General features: G+C 42.4%; 1 protein-coding gene across 2 annotated transcripts in view; it reads left to right on the top strand.

The window, feature by feature from the left end:
• Window positions 1–13,226: 13,226 nt before the first annotated feature.
• PRKCA (protein kinase C alpha) overlaps window positions 13,227–25,031 on the top strand; it is a gene marked incomplete at both ends in the record, with an annotated part of 139,982 nt that continues 128,177 nt past the window's right edge. For both annotated transcript variants that reach the window (XM_080629303.1, XM_080629302.1), the window contains 2 exons: window positions 13,227–13,399; window positions 16,923–16,954. In XM_080629303.1, the coding sequence (XP_080485429.1) occupies window positions 13,227–13,399; window positions 16,923–16,954 (205 nt within the window). The remainder of the gene's footprint in view (window positions 13,400–16,922; window positions 16,955–25,031) is intronic.

Here is a 25,031-nt window from a genome sequence, read left to right as displayed (position 1 = left end):
ACTTCATGCCAGTTTACACTACATTAGATCTGGCCTGAAATTTCAGGCTTCAGGGGCCTGTTTGAACAGACTTACATCATCAATGAGCATGTTTCATCTAGCAGATAGCTAAAAACAGCAGACAGTGCTTGCAACACCAGCGCTGCAGCAAAAGTGAAGTAAGGATTCTGGACAGTGCATATGTGTGACAAGGGAGTCAGACTTCAATCATATTTTTGGGTATTAGGTTTGGCGCTGCAATTTGGGGTCATGGAGTCAAAACTCCACAGATACCAGCTGAGGTTCTGATCACTGCAGTTCTCCTAATTTAGCAGATTTTAACTGCAGGAGCATCTGAAGTGCAACCAAAATAACATTTGTGTAATCATTGTTCCACAGTTTGGTGTTTCTAATCTCAGTATCCTCCTCCCCTGCTGACTCACAGCCTGTGAGGGGGAGTGAGGGACATTTGAAGCTCTAACGAGCAGTTAGGTTATGTCAAACTCTTACTGCTGTGATCTGAAATAGTTTGTTTATTTTTGTTTCAGAAAGTTTCTCTGTTTCCACTTAAACCACAATTTTTAGGAACATTATTAAGCAGTCAGGAACACGCTATTCTTCTCTGAAAGTAAATGCTGCAAGTGTCCTGCTCAGACTATTTACCAAATACAGAGTGCCAAAGGGCAGAGTTCCACTGCTAAATCAGCAGAAAAAAAGCCTCGATTTCATTTTCTCTATCTACATCTGATTATTTTCCCATTTGTCCCAGCCTGCTGCTGCTTCTTCTCTTTCTCTACAAAATTTCACTGCTGTCTTTTCCCTTCCCAATGGACTGCAGTTCTGTAATAAACTTTCTTGCCTCTGGTTTAAATCCTTCCTCAAACCCGCCTGCTACTTTGATTACATTCTTTTCTGTGTTTAAAATAGCCCAGGAATAAATGGCAACAATTTTATCCATTTCAGCATTGACCATACGAGCATTTCTCACTGTGCTCAGCAGATGGCAGAACGTACTCTACCTATACCATACAGGTATAAACGTGAGCTGAAAAGTTTTCCTTTGTACTTTAAGGAGAGGAGGGAAAAAAGGGTTAAATTACATACACATGAATTTTTTCCATAGATTTTGTGTGTGATAACTTTACTGCTGTTAAAATTGGAACTAAAACTGAATAATTGCATGTGGATTTGAGAGGAATGAATATTTAAGTACGCATTTCACATAACTGCATAATAACTGCCAATATTGTGATTCTTTCTGCAAATGTATTTCTCTGCAATGCAAATATGAGAGTGTATATTACAAATAACTGTGTCTTTTCCATTAACTGGAGAAGACATAATTATTATTGTATGGCATCACCCTGGCAAAGCACGAGCAAACCAACCCAGTTCTTTCTGTATTTGGTGATAATATGCAATTATATATATCATCTAATTTTCCATCAAATCCAACCCACTCCTTTAGCACATGTGCTATTTAGTATTATAGCTCCTATAAAACCAAATCATGAAGCAAATTTTGTTTCATTAGTGAACACATAAATACTATCACAAGAAATGGTAGCCATAAGCAGAGCCCATAGTGTGAGAACACCCTGAGATGATGTCAGCTAGGGCAATACGCAGAGTATCAGTATCACAGCAGTCTAGTTGTTACCTGGGTTTGTGCTAGCATCACCTGAAAGGAGAATATGCAGGAGGGATGTGAACAAACTGGCTTTGCAGAAGTGGTCCTGCCCAGACAAAAATACAAAGGGCAGCATAGCAGAGACCAGGAGAGTGTGTTTGCAAAGATAGCAATTAAATGATGAAGACCAGCATCCCTGGCCAATCAGCGTGGTTTCACTAAGGAATAAGAGAGAGGAAGAGGTTAAGCCAGCAAAGGCCTTAAAAGTGAAGTGAAAGTGTCATATAGAGGAGAAGAAGGAAAAGGGATGCTGAAAGAAAAGTTATGATGAAAACCAGTCTATTCAGCAGCAGCATTCATTGACACTGGGGTCAACTGGAGCTGTCATGGCAATAGGAAAAGACATTGAATAATCAGGACACAAAATAATAAGGTAGACAAAGACTTTCAGACAGGAATTGGTCTCTCCAGGAGATATTATGCAAAAAGTGTGCAAGAACTAGACAGCCTGAAGGTCAGTGCGAGGTAACAGTTCCTCAGCTAATGAGCCAGACCTTATGTCCTTCCTCTAATCTGTTTTTCTGCTCCTCCAGTTGATGCTGTAATTTTCCTGATAGCATAGGGTAGGTCACACCTCCGATTCTGCCACAGGCTTTCTGCAGCCCGTCCTTCCAAAAACAAGGGTCAAGGCTTCATTACTCGCCATTCTCAAGATTCTGTGGCTGTTTTCCAACCAGAAAATGTACGACACAGGCAGTTTAAGATGCAGGTGTTTCTCAGATCCATGGTAATGTATTAATAAGGGACACTGAGGTAGAATATTGAAGAAAGGCCTGAATGCATTTCTCCCTTATGTGCCACCACCTGCTTGCTGAGGCACTCTTTCTGACATGAAAGCTGGCTTTGGGACTTCGACCAACAATCATGTCTTTTTACTGCAAAGATAAGATATTCAGATTCCTTTTGTGCCTTTTGTTTCACATGTCAGCTGCTGGGTTTTCATGTGTACACCCATTTCTCTTCGGGAGTATGAAGAGGTGATAGCCAGATGGCGAACGGACGTATCCATGTTCCTCCGTGGGAGCAGGTGTTAAGTCATGGGTCCAATCATTAGCCTTCATGTTGCCAAGATAGTTCTATTAATATTTGTTCAAAGTTCATTTATGCACTGCACAAACATTTTTATCACCTCTACTCAACACATCCAATATTGAAGTGAGTGCTCCATTGCGCCAAAGAGATAACAAAAAGTAAGAAAGTAAACTGAGTCATTTTTAACCTCCAATATAAAGAACTGCTTTTGGTTCTGGACAAGTTGAGACCATTCTGACTTGTTTTATATCACTTGCTTTTCATGTTTAATGCATAGATAGTTTGTAGGTATATTATTATTAGCAAAATAGTAATAGCCAGCCAGAAGCCAAGATCCATTTGCAGTGTAGTATTTTCCAGTGAAGGTTTCTATTTCATGTGTTTGGAGATGTTGGAAGTAAACACACAGTAACAAGACAGTGACCTGAAAGAACCTTATGTCTTGGTGACATAAGTAAAGATTATTTTCAATTAGGAACATATTCTAGGGGCAAACTGCAGTGCTTGTTGGCACTGATGTTTCAGGATGTCTTATCTGAAGTTAGTAAAATAATTATCATTTTAGTCCTAGACTTTAATCACTTTTAAGCACCCACCAGTTTACAGGAAGCGTAGTATGAAAATACCCAATCCTGCATTAATCTGAGATATCAGAGGGCTGGCATTAACAGATTCTCTGGGTGATAGCAGGCCTATATTCTCTCACAGAAAGAGGCATGAAGGTGTTCTGGTTTTCACACACATTAAACTCACAGTGTACAAAACCAGAGAGCACTTGAAAGCTACTTCCCCCTCTCCGCCTTCTCATTTCCTGCACAGAAAATCCGGAGAATCTCTCTCACAGTCCTACTGCGACCTAAATATTGTGAAACAGTCTGTTCCTCTGATAAATTTATCAAAACCCTGCCTAAAAAATCCTCTGTTAAATTTCTTCGTGGGGAATGTTAAATTATGAAGCCTTGAGGGAAAATTATTCTCTCTGAGAGTTTCAGTCCGCAGTGAACGGATCTGCAAGGGACAACTTTTGAGATGCCGACATAAAAGCAGAGTAAGGACACAGACCTTCTCAGCCTTTTTTGCCTTGTCCCACCTTTTTGCCTTTTCCCTCAGCAGAGATGTAGAGATAAACAACTGCACTCAAGGAAGCAGCCAGCCAGCATAATGGCAAGGTCAGAAAAGACAGGGTGCTCTCCAGGCTCAAGCCAAACTGTTCCTTTTCTCATCAAGCTTGAAACAAACTTTTCAGGATTATCTTCGTTATTATTCTTCTGCTTTCTGTTAGACGAAATGCCACATGCTCTGAAAGCAGCATCTGGCCTTGGGGTTTTTAATTTCTATGTATGTGTATGTATTGCCTCAGGTTGTCATCTTGTTTACAAGCTGGGGAGGGTTCAGAGCTGGTCAGAATCTGATGCAGGCTCTCCAAGGAAAGCGTGTGCTGCAGGAATGTACTTTACACTTTCAGCACATCAGAACTGTCATTGGCATTTTACCACTGTGTGAGCCAGCCGAGCAATACTTGCTAGCTGTCATCCTAGAATGACTCCATCCCTCACAATAAAGGATTTCTCAGGGAAAATGAGCACACTCTTCACTTGCCTGTGCCTCCGTTGGCATGTGCCCATGATGCTGTCAGAAAGCCCAGCTACCACCAGATTTATTCACTGCCTTCTTCGGTTTTCCCAAGTGACGGATAAGAGGATTAACAATCAAGAAAGCGTTTGGTATATTCATTCACGTTAAAAACTTCATTGAAATGTGTATATGTCTAAAATCAGCTTAGAATTGATGTATTTGACTGTGTCAGAGGCATCCATTGGGATCATCTAACAAATAGCGTCGATTTAGATAGGTCCTATGATCTCTATTAACCCATGGATATCATCTGTTAAATTCTTTCCGGGCAGAAGTCCAGAGTGTTCCAGATGAATAAATTTACCTTCTTTGTGATTCAGCTCCTGTACAGTGTAACCAAACAGTAGATACTGATCTCCCTTACGGTCTAACCCAAAACCTTCCCAAGCCGGCGCAAGTATTGTCACTGGCTTCATTTGGGGCTTTTTTAAATGGGACTTTATCAATGTTTTTATACATGATTTGAATCCATTTATATGCAATTAACAAAATTAGAGGATTAGGATTTTTCCCCAATCTTTATTACTCAACACAAAGAGTTGATTCTAACTTTTCCTCATGTATTTTTAATCTGCTGTTCTTAGCAAGTGTACTCCAACAAGGGGAATTCCTCACTTCACTGTTGATTGACGAGTCTGAAAAAGCTAAAAATGTAGCCTCAGAACTAAAACTGTCACAAAATGTTGGACCCAGAAGGAAGGCCATTGACTTTTACAGGCTGATTTTTAGGAGTGTTCTTGAGTATTTAAACAGAAGTGGATGAGTTTAGGGCTAATGCAATAGGAAAGATCAGTTCGTCTTGAGTGATTTAGCTAGAAAAATCACACTGCTGCTGAAGCTCCTCATACACCTCTGCCGAGGTGGCCTATGGCTGATGCTCATGACATTGCATTATTCTGCATCTGGATGCTGTTAATAGACTCCTACTGTACCACAGAATATGGTACTTTTACAGTGGGGACCATTAGAGAGGAGGAAGATCTCAGTAAACTGATTTCCCTTTGTGACAGCCTCTAATCTCTAGCAATAAATCCAGGGCGAAGCCTTTCTAAGAAGAAACAGATTTTGAAGGGGCCACTATCAATAACTGGAATCAGATTTTCAGAAGGGCTCAAATTCTATTTAGACCACTAAATGAAGAACATGCTTTCCAAAGTACTCACTTTATTAAACTACATTTTTGGTATATTGGGTTCTTTGGAAAATGCAGCTCTTTCTTTCGGTTTCCAGAAGGCCACTCAGCTGCTTTGACCATCTCCACATGTGTGTGTACCTCTGAAAGTTGTGATTCTAGTGTTGTAATCGGCATCATGATCCAGCCAGGTTTTTGTTGGAGTTTTGTATTTATTTCGTAGTTTTATGTAAAAATAGCAAAAATAAATGTCACAGGTCCCTTTCCTCATGGCACATGGAGATTTTTCACTGCGCAGGGAGACACAAAGATGCTGCCAGCATTTTGGCAACAGAATGAAATAGGATTGCAACCATTCAAGCATTGCCAGAACTGATATCAGTGACATTCTCATAAATCTAAGTTTTGAAAAGAGAAGCCCAGATGTTTTGGGAAGAACAGATCCCAAGTACTCTACAAAGTGCAAAATATTTATGGTACAAGCTGAAAATGTGCAGAAAGCAAGCTGCCTAGCTCTTGTCTCACAGACGTGACACAGTCAAGGAATCCCAGACTGGTTTCTGTTGAAAGGGACCTTAAAGCTCATCCAGTTCCAGCCCCCTGCCATGGGCAGGAGCAGCTTGCTCCAAGCCCCTGTGTCCAACCTGGCCTTGAACACTGCCAGGGATGGGGCAGCCACAGCTTCTCTGGGCACCCTGTGCCAGCGCCTCAGCACCCTCACAGGGACGAGACATATATCTTCCTTATATCTAATCTAAAGCTCTCCTCTTTCAGTTTTAGACACAATGCATCTGGAGCAAATTCCATTGGCACTTGCACATGCCAAATGTTGCCCCAGGTTTTTTTCCTTAGCAGCATTGTAGGGGAAATGTCTGAGTGTTAAAATTATGTTTCCTGGAATAAAAGCATTTTAAGCATCTGTAGCATTTTATTCACATACAAATAGCAGTTTGGGCTATTAAGGTCATCGTGCCTTGTGAAATGGAATGGGAACATGAGACTTCTTAGTGCAACCTAAGGAGATGTTCCCTTGTTATGATATGTATTAGTCTGCTAATCTTTCCAGTCTTTAATCCACAATACTGGATTAAAGGACCAAAAATAGTCACTACTGTCATTAAAGGACAGATTCGTGGGATTTTGGGAAAATGAAAATTCCAGTGGGGAGTTGAATGACTTAAATGCTAAGAAACAGAATCCTTCCTCTTGTTACGTCTGTGTGGCGGAGAGGCTTTCCAAGCTTCATCTTTCAGTTAACTGCCACTTTGGGGTTTTGAAATGGTGTTTGTGAAATTAATGTCAGCTTGGTTTGTGCGTCAGTGTTTTCTCTTCTCAGTTCTAAAGCAAACAAACATTTTAAAGCTGTATTTGTCCAGCCAAACTCTTGTCATTTCAGTTATTAGTGTTTCCATAAGTGTAAACACTTGTGTAGAGCACAGACGGACGTGGTGTAATTGGAAATCAGACCATTGAAAATGGTGCTCTGCTTTCTCTGCATCAACATGTCATAATATAATGGTGGCACAGAAGGAGGTGTGAATATCCTGTATATTCCAGCTGATATGATTTTGTTTGCCTCTCTTATTTATTCTCTAGAATAATTCAAATGCAACATGAAAGTTACTATTTCTTGTATCTGTAGTAAATGGTATTCAACTGCCAAAAGTAGTAATTTCAAGTACAATATATATAATACCTATTTACACTTCAGCTTCGCATGGCAAAATTCCACTCTGCTTACTCTTGCAAAATTATCATCCCTTTCAATAGAAGATATGTGGGAATATGGTAAATAAAATATACCCCTTTCTGTTCGTATTGCAGTGGTGGGAAATTCCACTTTGACTTCAGTGCCAGTGGGATGACATGGCCCAGGACTAGCAAAAGGAAACTGTATGTGTTGTCCTGCTTATGCCAGGAGCTATCAGTGCTAGACATGATGATATTCCAAACTGGATGTTTTCCAGCTAACAAGCAGTATAAAGTAATTTACTCTTTGTCAGTTTAGTGCCAGAAAAGCCCACTGGAAAATCCATCAGGTTATCAGGAATGACATAGCGACTCCGCTATCCCAACCAGTTTTTGATGGACGTATTTTATTCTTCAGGGGATCGCCTATAGACATGCTTATGCAGTTCCTTTGACCTGCAGAATTAAACCCCCCATGTTTAGCTTATGCTTTTAATGCAAAAAGACTGGGAAAATAGTGTTTGGAGGGTAACTTTTCATCAACTGGCAGTGATACATCACATATATTTTTTTAGTTAAAGAAAAAAAGGAAGGCCACATCTGTGCTGGTTCTGGTTCAGGCAGGGCCCATCTAACCCGTTTGTCTGTAACAGGGACCACAGGCACACACCTAAGAAGTGAGAAGAGGGCAAGCAGATATGATACTTCCTCCTAAGAATCTCTCACTTTCTGAGCACTGTCTGTGGTCTGTGGTTAGTAACACCCAGCGTTGGTCTCTCCCAGGCCGCCTCGCTGCCTTGAGCCAGTGGAACCGTCCTGCACCAGCACTGGTTTCCTGTGTTTGGGTCTCCTGGGATTCAATTGTCCCTGGCAAAACCCACCTACTTTGTTTCTTACAAATCTGTGTGCCATGTTTCTCTAAATAAATAATAAAGGCTCCCTTGTTCAGTTGGTACAAGAGAGGTTTGTTCTTTCTGCTGCGTCCTTTGAGTGCTTCGTTTGTGTTTCAAAGTTTGAGTCTGCTTTTTTTCCATATACAGTTAAAGACTGAAAATTTGCCTACACAAGAGAATTGTTCTGATGCACTCAAAAGAATGTGAATTGCTTTTTGGTAGAGATGTTCAAAAGTTTCCAGAGTGATTGCTGGTGGGAAGGACAAAAGCTGCAAAACAACGATAGCAAATCCTCCAGCTGAAGCAGAGATGTTTATTTATACAATCTAGAAAGAGACAAAACCTCATGAAACATCCCAAAGGACCCTCATCGCATTTCAGTGCAGAACAGCATCCAAGCTCTGATTCAGCTCTATAACTAGGAAATATTTCACCATGCTCCCAATGCACCTGAGAAAAGAAAGCAATAGGCTGTCACTCACTATTCTGATGAGAACACTGATACTGAAAAAAGATGCATTTACACGCAACGTTCTGTATATCATCAGCCATTTATTTCCAATTCTATGGAGAGCTGCTGCGAGGATAACTCACAGGCAGCTCCAAGCTGTCTGCAGGAGGAATGGGGTTGGCACCACTTTCCAGGAAACTCGAGCTGGAATAATGGCATCGTTTACATGTTGCACAGGGAGACAGGATTTTTCTGATTACAGCGTCTCAATGATCTGCAATTTCATCCCTGGAAAATGATTAGTTATTATTAGGCGATTCGTTATTATGGTATTAGCTATTAGTTATTATAAGATGCCAGTTTTTCCAGCAGATTTTGTCAGAAATATTTTTTTCTGTGATATTTCATTTCTCATAGGACTTTTCTTCTGCACTTAGTCTTCTTTTTGACCATATTTTAATACATACATTCAGGCTTTCACATTAGCACTAGGGTGTGTAAGCAAGCTATCTGCGGGATAATTTGCTAATCAAATCTAATGACCCAGTATTTCCCAACATGCAATCTGAGTAACTTTGAGGGGAAAAGGGCAGAGACTCGGTGTGAATACAGAGACACAGGTAGGGTTGTGCAGACTGTAAGTGCACAGATGCAGAAAGACACAAAAAGATGCAGAAACTGGTGTTGATACACAGAGACAAAACATTTCTACCTCCTTCTCACCACTGGGATAACAGACATGCAAATACTCACACAAATGTATATATTTATATTATATATGTATTATAATATACATATAATTAGGACATCCTACTTTTTTCTGAGGGAAACATTTAGGAAACCTTGTTGCCAAAGTGTCTGGGTGAAAACAATAAACAGTGTGGTTAATAAAGTGTGGTAGGACCAGGAAAACCCATAGGAGTAGTGGACATTATCCCATAATTACTGGTCAAAACATGACAAACTTAGGAATGGGAGCTTCAGTGCTGAACTCTATAGGTGATTTCAAACAAAGTATGTGCTGCGTGGACAAAGACATCAGGAAAACCTGGCTTCTGAATTCTTACTCTGAAGTCCTTCTGTTAGCGGAAGCTGATAACTGCTTTTGACTTCATTATGGCAAGTCATTATTCCACAGTAGTTCCTGGTAGAAATGCCTCATAACCTGACTGTGTGGAAATTCCTTTGGAAAATGAGACTGAGTGAAGGTAACCATTTTCAGGCAGCAGGTTTGCAATGATCACGTTATCCTTCCTAAAGGGGATTTGGAAAATAGCTATTTGCTCTGATAACTCTCTAGAAAAGGAAGTGGTTGTAATTTGCTTTGAAATGTGAGGAGAAATTAGGTTGTGGACTTCCTTATAGGTCTCAAGCAGGAAGTGACTCCTGTTGGTTGAGTATTTCTCACAAGCAGGAAATAATAAAAGAGGGCCACAACTGCCAAAGAACTTGATAAAGGTGTTCTCCTTGGCTTTGCCTTTGAGTTGATGCAGTGCAGCACATGTGAATAGGGGCAGAACAATCCAGACACTTTTCCTTTAGGAAGTAGACACTTCTTTATTGCTTTTTGATACAAAAATGATACAAGCAGTAACATGCTGATCCAGCAGATGACTAAAAAGAGAAGGCATTTCACAGGCAGCAGAATGACTGAGAAACCTCTTTCAGAATGAACACAGAAGCTTGCACTTACAGACCTGGCATGGTATTGATGCAAATATAGAAAGGGCTTGAGAAGTTATGCTTGTCACAGCAGTAATCAGATTCTTCAGAGAAAAAAACTCATTAGCCATCCAATGGGAATTTCTGTGGGGGAAGAACTCTCTAGGATATTATACAAATATTCATATAGGAGTAAACTTATCATCAGATGACTCTGTAAATGGCACTTTGGAGTCAGGAATACTGAAGCTGCTTGCCAGGAGATTGGAAAAGCTGGTGCTCTGATTTAATAACCTGAACACAAACAACGATCATGCTGACTCCTTGTCCACATGGCCTAAATCAGAAACAAATTGCAAACACTACCCTAAGCTAAAGAACAAGTCATGGGCTGCTGGTAGGAATGTGTGCGCTCAGGAAGAGGTGGCAGACGTCTTTCCTCTAGTAATGTGCGGAGGAAGGATCAGCATCACCCACAGGACCTGAGTGCAGAGTAGGAAAAATGGGTGGCTAAGCAATTAAAAGCCTCCCAGCAAGAGGATGCTAATATTACAATAGCATGTACCAGAAGGGCCTGGTGAATGCAACACAATATCTCCTTGTAGTATCCTGGTCACCGTGACAATTCTTGACGTTTGAATATAAGGATATAAGACAAGATTAATATATATACACCTACAAAAAAGCACTGTGTAAGTGGTGCGTATTCAAAACACAGCAGTAAGAGGAGTTACATACTGTCAGGGATGATTGTGTGGTAGTAGTTTACGTGCTCGTCAGAGCATTGATGCAGACATAACAGATTTTTTCTCTTGGCTGATGTGTATAATCACAATGCACAAATAATCATTAGGTTTGAGATAAAATGGTTGCTTTACAGAGGCAAAGTGATCCTAATGTGATTGTGTTATGTCACGACTGCTGTTGTCTGGCTCTTCCCCAGGGCCTAACAATTTACTGGTGCTGGAACTAAGAGCCTGGAGCTAACAACTCGACTACGTTTCAGCGGATGAATCTTGAGCGGGGTCACTCTCAGGAAAGAAACTGGAATCCAAGATGATTCAGCAGGTTTGTGAGATTTTAAGGAACAACCAAACATACAGATTACCCCAAATCTGACGTAATGCGAGTTGCGTGTGGTTCAGAATCTCCAGTTTCTATAGCTGTTTGTAATCCAGCACTAAAGGAATAGAACTAAATACATTCCATATTTCTTGATAGAACACTTAATGAGAGAACAAAATGTTTCTTAGTGCTCTTCATGCTTTGGCATAAGTTAATTAAGGCAAGACGAATCCATTTCCTCAGAAGAGGAATAAGAGATTTGAAGTGTGTAGAATAGGTAGAAACCAAATCAAAAATGTTTCTGTTTTGTTGAATTTCAGATCAAATTTAAAAGCAGTTGCTTGTAAAATAATAGTCCATGAAGCACAGGCATATGGAAACAGTTTATAGGGCACCTGCTTTGATTCTATAGGTTAAGAATAAAGCTTAAAGGGGTTATCCTTGTCATCAGTTATTTGATGAAATGCCATGGACATGCCTGTTCTGCCGGGCTGGCACCTAGGTTTTAAAAGTAAGAGTAAGATAACATGTAACGAGTTGTTTCTGTTCTGTGGTAAATATCCATGTGCACTTGTACCATCAGCAAAAAAAGACTTGATTTGACTTAATTAGACAGACTTGTTAGTCTATTGCCATGATATATGGGGGTAGAGAAGCTTTTAATGTGAATGTTTCCCATAGGTGAAAACTTGTAGCCATGGGAATAACACTTATTAAAAATATGGTAAAAATATATGATTAGCCCTTGTTTTCTTTATTTAAGGCAGATATTGTGGTTTTATGTTAATACAGTCATGTTTTATGTGGTGTTTTTCTGAACGTACAGAGATCCTCTAGCGATTGCTGTATGAGGATGTAGGTGTGCCGCAGGCAGATAATGTTTCTGTCTCCAGGGACTTGTGACCATTTCATGTGTAATGTGAATAGACAAAGATGAATAATAGATCTCATGATCTATTATCTTATAGAATACTTTATTACATTGTTGGTGTGATGCATAAAAACACAGTAAAGGCCTTTTGTGCTTGTGTTGGATGGATGAATTAGTGAGAAAGTCTTGCTGTGTTTCCTACACATTTTAATTGAGGATATTTGTTGAGGATATTTGTACCGCGGTAAATTAAAGGTAATGGGGTGTGAGGGTGAGGCCACTCTTCCCTGGACCGCCTGGTGGTGGTGTGTGATGTACGGCTGGCTGTTCAGAGCGGCCCCGGACACCGTCTGCACGCGTGCTTTTGGGTTTGCGAGGTGCAGGAAGTGGAAAGGTTTGAGGAGGAGCGCGCCTGGGCTGCATCGCTGCCTGTTGTGGTGCAACAACCCGCCCGACGGTGGGTGCAGGAAGCCGCGCTCCTCGCGGTGGCAGGCGGGGTGCTTGGGGCCCGCTGCAGCAGCTGCACAGGGAAGGCGACAGGAGGCGGTGCTGCAGCGGCGAGGGGCACCGGGCCGGCGGCTGCCGAGGGCCGCGGTGTCAGTTTCCATGGCCGGAGCTCGGGAAACTGTGCCTGTGCGGGGGGTGTGTGCGAAGGGAGGCAGCTGCTGCCTGCGAGCGAGACACGGAACGGAGCCGGTCCGGGTGAATGCGTGCGAGTAACCCCTGTGTGCGGAGACCCGGGGCGCTGCGTGCAGCCCGGCGACCCCGGTGAGCCCATGCAGCGGGGCGGGGGCCGCTGACGGGAGGCGGCAGGTGCTGACGCCCCCCCTCCTCTCCCTAAGCTCCAGGGGCGGGCCCGGAGCCGGGCCGCTCCGCTCCGCCCCGCCGGCGGCCGGGGGCTCGCTCACCCCGCGGGCGGAGCAGCTGGTGCGGGCCCGGGGCCGGGGTCCTCCTCCCGCTCCCTACGCGCCGCTCCGACGTCAGGCGCGGGAGCCGGAGGCAGCGCCCAGCGCCGCCGTTTGCCAGAGACTCGGCGGCCGCCGGACGGGGCGGACTGTTCGGGGCGGTGACTCCCGGCTGCCGGCAGGAGAAGGGGGGGTGGCGGCGGTGGAGGAGAGGAGGGCGCTATGGCCGACGTGTTCCCGGGCTCCGAGCCCGGCGCGGCCCCGGACGCGGCGCGGCGCTTCGCTCGCAAGGGAGCCCTGAGGCAGAAGAACGTGCACGAGGTGAAGGAGCACAAATTCATCGCGCGCTTCTTCAAGCAGCCCACGTTCTGCAGCCACTGCACCGACTTCATCTGGTGAGCGACCCCGGCGGCGCTTCCCCTCCCCGCTCCTCCGCCCGGGCCCGCGCAGCTCTAGCGGATTCCCCCTCCGGGAGCAGCCGCTGTGCCCCGGTCCCGGTGACCGCCTGTCCCTCCGCTCCTCTCCCGCTGCCGCCGCTCTCCCCCCCGGGGCGGGCAGGTGAGCCCTGGCTTGGCACAGCCCCTATCGCCTCGCTGCCCCCGGCTCTATCGCATCCTTCGAGGGGCCACCCCGGGTTCAGGGAGCCCCTGACCTCGCGGAGGGCAGCGCTGGTGCCGCAGGGATCAGCGGGGTGTGAGGACCCGCGCTGGGGACATCGCTCCCCAAGCAGCCCATGCGGGTATTGCTGTGCCTGTTGTGTCCCACCCTCCGGACCCGCGTTCTGTTCGACTTCCCCCGCGGAGCCCCGTCCCGGTGCCCGCCTCCCGCTAGCGGAGGGGAGCCCCGCGAGCGCTACAGCTGCCGCGGTGGCCTCGGAGGGTTTTCTGTTTCAGGGTGTGGGTGTTACTGTGTAGCACAACTTCTGCAGCCCTGCCTTTAACTTTGAGATCAGTACCGGCTTTATTTCCTCCTGCTGCAGAGGTGAGGGCAGGGAGATCGGGAATGCACAGGGGTACTGTTGCTACATTACATGTTTAGTAAAGGGAGGGGGTTTTGTTTTAGAAGACGGCAGAAAGGGAGGAAAACTTCCTACCAACACCCTTATTACTAAGCTGTTCGGGAACAAACGCGGCTCTCGGTTGGTGCCGTGCCCTCTCTGGGCAGGACTGCGGCCCCGGAGCAGGCCGAGCCGCCCTCCCCGGCCGTGGGGCAGGAGGAGCGGGCGTGTGCTCTTGTGTTTAGATGGGTGTTGGTACATTCAGCGGGTGTGCAACATAAACAGCCCGGGCTTCCTCACCTTTACCCGAGCTGTGGCTCAGCCCCAGCCCTGCTGTGCTGCTGAAGCTCTCGCTGCAGGTTTCTGAGCTGAAAACGGGCTGTGATTTATTTCAGACAAAGTTGTGAAGGCTCTAGAGGGGTCTGCACGGAGCAGGCTCTGTGCCTGTCGCAGATGTCTTGCCCTTCTCACATGTGTTAATGTGTCTGGACACAGACCTTTGCCTTCCTCATTGAGTTTCCCTCGTTTTGCATGCTGAAGGAAAGACCGTGATTACTCCAGAAGTGATTGAAATCTATCTGCAGAGCCAGGGAGGAAAATGAGATGGTAGGGAACAAGAAGAAACAAGACAACTTCTGGTTTCTCTTTAATTATTTTTTCCTATTTTAAAAAGAAAAACAAACCACCAAAGTTTGGTATTGTTAAAGTGAGAGACCTTTAGAAACTGCATCAAAGTTAATCTAAACCAGGATGAACTGAGAGGTGTGAACCTGCTGCAGGCTTATTGTCAGGCTGCGTTTGTGCACAGAAGTAGCACAATCAAAAAATGAAGTGGAATCCTGAGGTGATGGGATGGATTTGGAGGTGAGAGGGTGTCGTGTCACTGGTGGTGGGCAGAGTGGCTCTGCCCTTCTGTCCTGTCTTGCTGGTGAGTCTGAGGAAGCTCTTGGCATTCATCAGATCAGCATCTGACAACTCAAACTTCTGTTTCATTTCCGCATTTGGAGATGCGCAACTCCTGAATAAGCATCATACACCATAAAAAGTGCTTCATCTATTTCCAGCATGACATGTGGCAATTAACATATGCTTTAAGGTATAAAGAATAGTAAATACAGCCTTTCAGTGAACTGTGCAAATAGAGTCTCTTTCTTAGATTACATTAGACTGGGTGAGATTTGCCAAAATAGTTCAGTTCCTCCTTATCTCCTTAAACACCTTTTCTCTTTGTTCCTGAAATGTTGATATTTTATAAAGACCTCTTCCTTAAAATACACTGTAAGTGGTCAGGGGGTGGACTGCAGCTGGTTCGCATATGAATTCAGCTCAAACCCTGAAGGATGGCTCAGCTTGCAGAGCAGATAATACAGGGATGTTCTTTACAAATAAGTCTGTTTAAAAGGATGAACATTTATCTGAAGTCTGTTTCATGTTCTTGGTCCTGCTGTCAGCTCCCCTGCAGTTACGTTTGCACACTTCCAATGCGTGCTGCTTACTTTTGTGAAGACAAGAGATAGCAGCAGCAGAGCGGCAGTATGGTACAGTCATGGGTGCTGCCAAGTAAACAAAACTAATCTACATTTCTTCTGGTTTTGTTAGATTAGGGCTTTTCTAGGTAGGGTTTTTTATAAGGGCATGCAGGGATAGAACAAGGGGGAATGGATTTACGTTAGATCTAAGGCAGAAGCTCTTCCCTGTGAGGGTGCTGAGGCGCTGGCACAGGGTGCCCAGAGAAGCTGTGGCTGCCCCATCCCTGGCAGTGTTCAAGGCCAGGTTGGACACAGGGGCTTGGAGCAAGCTGCTCTAGTGGAAGGTGTCCCTGCCCGTGGCAGGGGTTGGAACTGGGTGAGCTTTAAGGTCCTTTCGAACCCAGATCATTCAATGATTAGGCTTACTTCTAGCACATAGAGACTTTTGTGTAGAAATTGATGGAGGTGCTCAAACCTGTGTAATTTCAGCTTTCGCCTGAAGTAAATAAACAAAAAGTGGGAAAATCATCAAGATAATCTTTTTAAAAGTGATTTCCACAGTTGATAATTAAACTTCATGCTGTTAATTGCATAAAGCCTACTGGCTGGCTCTCCCAGTCTATGCCTCTTGTTCATTTGCCTTTGAGTTTAAGCAGTTCCATCTCTCCAGGTGAAAAACATCCCGCAAGGAGGGGAAAATGCAGAGAAATGTTGAATAGGGAGGCTACTCAAAATATTTATTCTTGTGGAAAGAGAATGCTGAATGGTTAAGGATAAATAAATAAACCCAACAACAGTGCAACTTGCCAGAGGTATAATTCGTGTTGGAACTCTGGCAACCACATACAAGGCTTGTGTGTCACTGGCTTCATGGGTATAGGATCACATGCACGTTTGTATTTTGTTATGGAAATGAAACAAGAAAGCTGGAAGAATAATCAGTGTGAAACCGCTGGGCCTGTGTCTCCTCGTTTATATTGAAACAAGCAAAACCTTGCCACACAACAGACAACTGGTGTCTCGCTGAGGCACATAACACCGTTGGCTTGCAGTCCCCAAATCTGGCTGCAAAACTAAGTCTGCTTTGTTGTATATGCCTTTCCTAGAACTTGGAGTGTTTTACATTGCTGTTAAGTATACGTGTGGCATGAAACGAGTTGAAATATTATGCAGCAATCGCAGATGATTATAATTGTAGATCCAAAATAGCTTGTAAAATAATAATAATAAAAACATAGTTGCCAGCAGCTGAAATTGCAGAGCTGGTGACAGCTATTGTTCTGTGCTCTGAAATGGGTGGGCTGCTCTGTGTTTGAGGTTTTCAGATCTGTTGCTGTCTTAGCAAAATGTGAAGTGATTGAATATGAAGCTATTTTCATATTGTTACAGATCATTGAGAAGAAATCGTAACTAAACATACTAAGACTTTTCTGTTTTCCTTTTTTTATACAGGGGATTTGGGAAGCAAGGATTTCAGTGCCAAGGTAAGCCATAAACTCATTGCTGTCTAGCACACACTGTTGTACCTTGTTTTGAAGGTAGACGAAACTAGCCTGGAAAAATCAGGCAAGCATCTCTGCTGTGTAAATGTGAAAGGAAGATGATTATTGAGTTAAACAACAATTGGTATTTATCTCGTATACGTTGATCAAGTCATTGTTCATACTGTAATAACACAGAGTAATGTGGGGTTTTTAAACCTCGTCACAGTAAATGTCATATAATCTGCATGTGGTGCAGATTCTGTCTCCTCCTGAAAATAATCTGTGCAATTGAGCTTTTGCAGAGACCATTTTTCACATCAGAAGCTCTTGTCTGTGTGGGCGTCTTGGAAAATGGATTCACTTTTTAGTCATATGGCTTCTTTTCAAAGCCCAGACTCCCTGTTTTTAATGCTCATACGCTGTATGTTTAGGAGGACCTTTGGTTTGAACTCCCGCTTTAGGACAAGGAGCATTTTTCTGCCTTACGCAATACTCAATTACAAAAAAAATCCACTTGTACAGAATCACCAGTTTAATACATTCTGCTAACCTTGGGAAATTGAAAGCTGCTGTAGAGGAGGATAACTGTGTGCATGAAAGGCAGAGCGTGATGTGCTGCATTCTCACATACCCTGTACTTTCAGTAAATTCTTACTGTTATTTAGCATCTAATCACCACACCCACCTATTGTTATTTTCCTATGTCATATGCTTACTAAAGGATGAGGCTTTTTGTTCTCTTCCCCCACTTTCTTTCCTCTCATTTCACCTGCAGATGTACCTTGTGCACTCATTAGCAAGCCTTTTGGTTGTTTAGTTCATTACATTCTTAATGGTTATTTGCTAGTGCTTCAGAGCATATTTGACTATCCTGAATGTTGCTTTTACTTAAAGAAATGATGGATTCTGTGGTATTCTTGTGAAAATTGATGTTAGTTGGTTCTTCTTGCAATTAAACCGCTGAGAAACTGAATGTAAAAGAATGTTGTCTTTTAAAGGTGTTGCAATAAATGTCTGTCTTTCTGCAAGTAGAAACTTGCAGGCACACACATCTAGTGAAAACATTGCACACCTTGTGAAGGTAAGCATGCAACCAGGGTTTTAGTCCTTGGTTGCTAATGAAATGGCATTTCCTAAATCCCATTCAGGCTAGCTCAGAGGTTCTGACTTCAGAAGTTATTTAGATGTTTATTACAGATTTCCATTGGTATAAAGAAAATAATTTTAAATTATACATTATCTATCTCAAGTCTTGCAGTTCTCACAGTGTTGGCTTTCTACTGTCTTCCAGGCAGGCAGCTAGAGCGTCAGATTGGATGGGATCCAGATTCGGTATTCCAGTTCAGTTCCAGTATTTTGGATTCTGTGGACAGAATCCCTTCTACCATTGTCATTCTCGTTAGCCACAAATAGTTTTGTCTGATAAGGACTGACCTTTATAAAGGTAGCTAAAAATTGGAGTTCAGTCTCATTTTCTCTCCAAAAGCCGTGCATGAACATAACCCACAGTAAAAGCAGTAGAACAGCTTGATTTATTTTTAAGTCCTTCGGAAGTGATAACTTTCTAGGAATCCAAATGTGTTCAAACCTGACTTTTGTCTGCATCAGACCAAGATTCTGCTGTTCCTCTTTGCCGAAGACTTGTTCTTGCCTGTTTCCTTACACAGGCAAAAATCTCTTAAGCAATACTCAAATTTTAGGTGGTTTGTAGCGAGTTAGTGCACTGAGAAGTGGAAGTAGTGGGATTGTTGCCATCGTTCATTAGATTTGATTGTGATCAAAATCAGAGTTCATACTCCTGGGACAGTAGCTTTGAAAAATGAAACTGCTGTGATAAAGTTAAGCAGCAGAATCACATTTTTTGCAGCTCAGCTTTGTGAAGTTTCCATCTAAGAAGTCTGGAAAAGACAAATTAGTGATCAGAGTTAGTGAGAACAGGAAGAATTCAAGTGTGAAACTAGGAGGTAGGTTGCAAAACCTCTAGTTTCTGTAATTAAGTAACTATCTTTACAGAGAAGAATGACAACTGAAGATTTCAGTATGACCTGAAGGGAAGGAAAGACTATTACAGTCTCAGCTCTTACTATAGCTCTTGGTCTGTCAGAATTTCCATTATAAGAAGCTGTTTTAGCTCTGTTTTCAAGGTGTTGTAAAATCTCCTGCTAGGCAGAAACTTGATGTCAGGCAGGTTTCAGAGTGGGGTGGGTTTATTATTCCCAAAGTTGTTTTAAATTCCTCTGGCCTTTGTTACCAAAGGGAAGAGGAAAGGTCCGTAATAGTAATGCATCAAACTCAAATGATGCTTCTACGCTAAGCAACTGCAATTATTCTGTGAATCTTTGTGTTAGTAATTCTTCAGTTAAACAGGAGTCCTGAGTGTTTCTGCACTATTCAGCGCTGCAGCCTGCACAGTGTTCTCTGTATTTTTAAAGCTTCCTTTAAAAGTGTCACACAAAATGCAGTTCTAGTTTTATTTTTAAGAGATGCCCTCAAAGGAAAGGCATTATTTTATGTTTAAATTCTTTTAAAATTAAAGCTTAATGCTGTGTTGTAATGATCTTCTTTTGACCATTAATACCTTTTCTCATTGGACTTGCTTTGAGCTTTGGAACATGTTTTCGGTTGCCTGTAATCATTTTTGTCTTATGATTTTGATGCCTGTGTTTCTGCTGTTCAGCTTCAGCGTAGCATAAACCCATTTAAATGAGTTATTTCTAGTTGAAATAACTCATTTCAATGAGTTCAGAAATAATCTCATTCAGAATTGAAGAGAAATATTTTCATTTAGTTTGTTAAAAAAGCTTTGCAAAATTCCCTCCCCTTATTTTTATGGGATCCCTATGAATTTGCAAAAGACAAATTCAATTTTAGTATGACTTTAAATGCCCTTGATGCAGCAGAGGTTCAGAGTGCAATTGCATTATTACTGTGCAAATGCTTAGCAAGAGACAGTCCACATCCTAAGTAGTCTGTGACTCTTAATGCATGTGTCGTAAAGTGGCTACCTACTGTATATACTACCATATAGTTACTCAGAATGGCAACTTAGGTTTCCAAGTGTGAGTTGTGATACATTATTTGATGGAGAGGCTGCAGAATTCTGCTGCATTATCAGAAACGAGTTTTTCAGAGAGAGGGCTTGGGGTTAAAATCTAGCAGAGGGAGAAGTCTGGGCCGGTCTTCAGTAATATATGAATTTGAAAATGAACTTGGAAGAGTTCAGCTGCATTAACTTTCTCCTATCTGAAGGGGGCCTGCAAGGATGCTGGGGAGGGACTCTTCATTAGGGACTGTAGTGATAGGACAAGGGGTAATGGGTTCAAACTTAAACAGGGGAAGTTTAGATTGGAGATAAGGAAGAAATTCTTTACTGTAAGGGTGGTGAGGCACTGGAATGGGTTGCCCAGGGAAGTTGTGAATCTTTGGCGGTGTTCAAGGCCAGGTTGGATGAGTCCTTGGGTGGCATGGTTTAGTGTGAGGTGTCCCTGCCCATGGCAGGGGGTTGGAACTGGATGATCTTCAGGTCCTTTCCAAACCCTAACTATTCTATGATTCTATTTTTTACTGCCTCCTGCGTGTAGCTGTTGGATATTTGTGTTTTACTGTTGAGTTACGCAGACATGAACCGTGCTAAAACACAGTGCTTTGAAGCAGGAGTTCTGGTTTTGCTGTTTTCTGTTGACTCTCTTTGTGGTAGTGAAAACATGATGGTAAAATTAGTTAAGGGAGCTACAGCTTTGTCTTGTTTTCTTACGTTGTCAAGCAGGACAGCAGGCTGGCTGCAGTGCTGAAAGCTTTTCTCTGATGTGCACCTGAAATACTGCAAGAGGAATGTGAGAAATGGAATAACTTGAAACATTTTCAATCTGCCACAGTATGAAAGCTCCTCTTTTAAGAAAGCAGACTTTAAATTAAGGAAGTTTTTCAGTTCAATTTTGGCTTCATCATTCTTTTGATACCATTTCTTAATACTCCAAGTATTCCCTGTATTTGTTTCTTTCTTTGCTTTGTGAGCAAAGCTTTTCTGGTGAACAGAGCACAGCCAAGACGTGAAGCATGTACATTGAAGAATGTGTATTTACGTATGTTTAGGGGTTGTTTTAAGTTCAGCACTGAAGGCTCCCTAAGTTCCTCGAGGTGAACATATTTTTAGGTACAGTAGCATAAACGTGATCAACTCCAGGCCCTTAACCTGGAGTGTTTGTTCTCTCCCAAATGGTCACAGTTTGTAGTTAGCTGCAAGTTTTCCCTCTTTCCCATGGTTTCTGCAGGATCTGCTGAAGTGGACAAAGGAGATCCTTGGCTTAAGGATAAGAATGAGCTAGGGAAGTGTTTCACCTTTGTTTTCTACTTAACATAAATAAAACCAAAACATCAATTAAAGCAGATTTCAGTTAATCTGTGCACCTATTCCTCTTTCCCCTTTTCCCCTGTCTATCTTCCCTCAATTTCTTTTCAGGCTGCTTTTTGCTGTGTGTTGAATTTTATCTTAGGTCAACAAGGTGAGCTTTTTGGAATAGCTTGTGTCACTCCAGTGGCACTTCCTGCTGCTGCTGGTTCTGTGCTAGCTGGGCATCTCCAGTAACCCCTTCACTAAAACTGGGAATGGGTGGGTTTTATTGCTTTATACCATGGTTGCAGATATCGTAACAATGGCACAATAAACCGGCACTCCATCACTTCGTTTCCTCAGTGTTATCTTTTATCGGCTAGGTCTTAACCCGTGTTCTACAGTGAAAAGACCGAAGAACCACTGATGCTGCTGCCTTTTTAAATCACATATTTTCATTAAAAATGCTGTATTGAAGTTCTCTGTAAGGAGGTGGTCAAACACCTAATTTGTTTTGCTGTATCTGTGATCTGAAGATTTGAACCAGTGAACCCTCTGAACACTTGTGGCCTGCTTGACACGTGCAGTTTTTATTAACCCCCAGTTCTAACATGTTTATAGAAGCAGCAGCACAATTAATCTGTTCTTGTGTATGGATCAAGGCTTAATTCTTGGTTTTCCATCCTGATAGTTGCTTCCTATATCAACAGCTTCCTGTTCATTTTCCTATCTTCATCCTCCTTTGTACCCCCCAAAAAACTAATAAAGAAAAATGCATTACATTGCTGTGTTGCTTCTCATAAAAAGCTTTTCTGTCTCCCTTTGTTGGAGATGTTATTGCCAAAGGGTGGATAAGATAGAAAGTGAGATCCCCTCGCCGTGCCAGAGCTGCCTCTCTTGCATCATTATAATTTTTGTGGCGAGATCGGATATTACAGACCACAGTTTGAACAATGTATGCATTTTTCTGTGTGCTTTTTATATTACTTCTTAGTCATGGGCTACAGTTTACATTAATGTTTCTAAAAGCCTGAGAAATGAATTCCTTGGAAGTCACTGTCTGTGACTCTTGGTGCTTCCTATGTAACTGAACCATCAGCTTTTGAAATGGAATCTTTGTATGGATATACTTAAAGCAGCTGACTCATTAATAGATCTTCTTGCATATGAGTTGTGGGTATCTGTACTAGAAAGAAAACAAAAACCCATCTGGGATCATATATTCTACCTGTACACAGACAGTTTCCATGGTTCCTCTAGCCAGCTTTTATCCTCCCCATCAGCCTTTCTCCCTCAGCCTAATCTGTGAACTCTGTATCTGTGGACTGCTCCTCAAAGGAACTTTTAATGATCTGCAGCTAATCTGATGTGCAGATTAAACCCATGCAGATAAGACGCTTGTTGTGTGTTTGTCTTGTCAGCTTTTGTTTATTTGTTCCTCCCCTCCTTCGGCTGTCCCTTTCGTTCCCTTTGCAACATATGTCCCATAGTGCGAGGAAATATGGTCCTGTTAATTGCCTGATACCGTAAGTTGAGATTCTGTTCCTATCCCTGCAGTTGAACTCGGAGATCTTGGAAAAATTACCAAGTTTGTACTGAGAACAGCACTGATACAGATGAAACTCCTGAGTCTTAATGAGTGCAAATTTAGTTATTGGTTCAGACCAGGAAAGCCCTTTGGAATGTGTGTCCCAGTCATCCCTGCTTTCATAGTGCTTTGGTTTGTATTGCTGGGTGGTTGTGGAACATGCATAGTGGATTCCTTTGGCTTGTACCAGGCAGAGCTGAGTTAGATCAGCGCAGTGATCTTTGGTTCAGGGATCACGCTGCAGCTCATCAAACAGAAAGCCCCTGAAATGTGGACTGTATGGGTTCTTAACACTGTCTTTCTTTACACAACTGTTCTGTTGGAGCATTCCTTGATAATGTGGACATTCAAGTTATGCTGTCAATAATTGTCTTCTGTGCAGGGGAGGGGATATTTTGTTTCTGACATCATTGCATATAGAAAGGACAAAAGGACATCCTTGTTGGAAGAGGGAAGATTGTTGGTGAGGATTTTCTGTTACTACGATGATGTGCATCACAAAAAAATTCCATACATGAGACAGGGATGAGTCACCACCCCTGGAGGTATTTAAGACTTATTAGGTGGGGTGCTTAGGGACATGGTTTAGTGGTGGGCTTGGCAGTGCTGGGTTCAGTTGGGCTCAGTGATCTTAAAGGTCTTTTCCAACCTAAATGATTCCGTGATTCTGGATGCACAATACCCAATTCACTCAATGTAGAACATGACAGTACAATAGAGGAATATGCCGTTGCGCTTCTGTTGCTCTAGAAGATTTCCTGGTTGATATTGTGCTTATCAAAGCTGGAATGTAAATAAATCTTATCTTGCAGCAAAAGTTTGTTGGCTTTTTCTTGTATTCAGTTTCAAGGACAAAACCATCTTCACCCTTCCCACACTTAGAACATGTTAAGTTTTGTCTTGTTTACTGGAAGTCAGTCAGACATCCCAGCAGCGTGTTCCAGTTAAAAGAAACTGACTGTTCCAGTGCCCTGGATGTAGTTCTGTGAAGCTTTTCAGCTTCTAATTAAACATGTGGGAGTGACAGCACATTCCGAGTTGACAGATAAACCAGTGTGAGTCCTGGGCAAGATAAAGTTTGGCATATTCTTTATTTTCCCCCTCTGTTTTGGTGTAATGCTGCTGATATGCAGGCACATATGGTGTTAATTTTATACAAGATTTTCATGGATGTGATTTATGCCATGAGTGGAATTTAATGAAATGTTGGAAAGAAAGTTGCAGAAAGATAAAGGGCACAGATTTCTCTGCTGGGATGCACTGATCATTATTTCTTTTATGCTTGTCTTTGTGGCTTGTTTCTCTTTAGGGTGGAAGGTAAAAAAAAAATAAGTTGCTTAAATATTTTGGGTTCATTTCCTCAGCTTTTACATCTGCGGTAGAAAACATGAAAGTCTAAGAGCGAAGGAGTCTCTTGTGTATAATTAATAACAGGAATTACCCTTTAAGTGTTTTTAAGTTCTTGTAGATGCTGAACATTATAATTCGAACTGATTTCAGCAGTGCTTGTTGGAGGCTGGAGGTTGGGAGTGCTGGGGAGTTGGTTTTCCACTGTTAATTTTCCAGTTGCAGCTGTGTATGAGCACTGCCTGCCATAAATGCATTCCTCAATAGTTACCTTGTAAGTCAGGCAACCAAACCCATGTGTATGTATCCTTCTGTGGGTTTCATTGCCACTTACCCTGATCTCATGGTTATAATTTGACTTAAGTGAAGTTTTTGGGTTCCTTTCTCCAGTTTATGTAAGTTGGACTGTAAGATGCTGCAGACGCACCGCCCTTTTTTTCAGGTTATCTTCTAGTGACTTCATGCAGGTTTTGAAATGGCATTGCTGTTTTTAGTAATAAAAACCTTTCCATCAAATGAGCTTTATTAGAAGGCTGGGATGTGTCCCTGGGAATGTAAAAGCTTACTGGAATTATTATTGTTGTCTGTCTCCTCTTGCTTAGAAAAGTTTTTGTTTTAAATTTCCATAGACTGATACAGAAACAGCGCTTTTTGAACGAAAAATACAATTTTGGTCATTATTAGAATCATAGAATAGTTAGGGTTGGAAACGACCTAATTATTTACTAATTATTACTTACTTAAGTATTAATAATAAATTTACTATTTATTATAATAAATTTATTTATTATTAATAAATTAATTATTAATAA

This window comes from Psittacula echo (genome assembly GCF_963264785.1).
Source record: "Psittacula echo genome assembly, chromosome: 14".
NCBI lineage: Eukaryota > Metazoa > Chordata > Aves > Psittaciformes > Psittacidae > Psittacula > Psittacula echo.
This window is presented reverse-complemented; position numbering and strand designations above follow the sequence as displayed.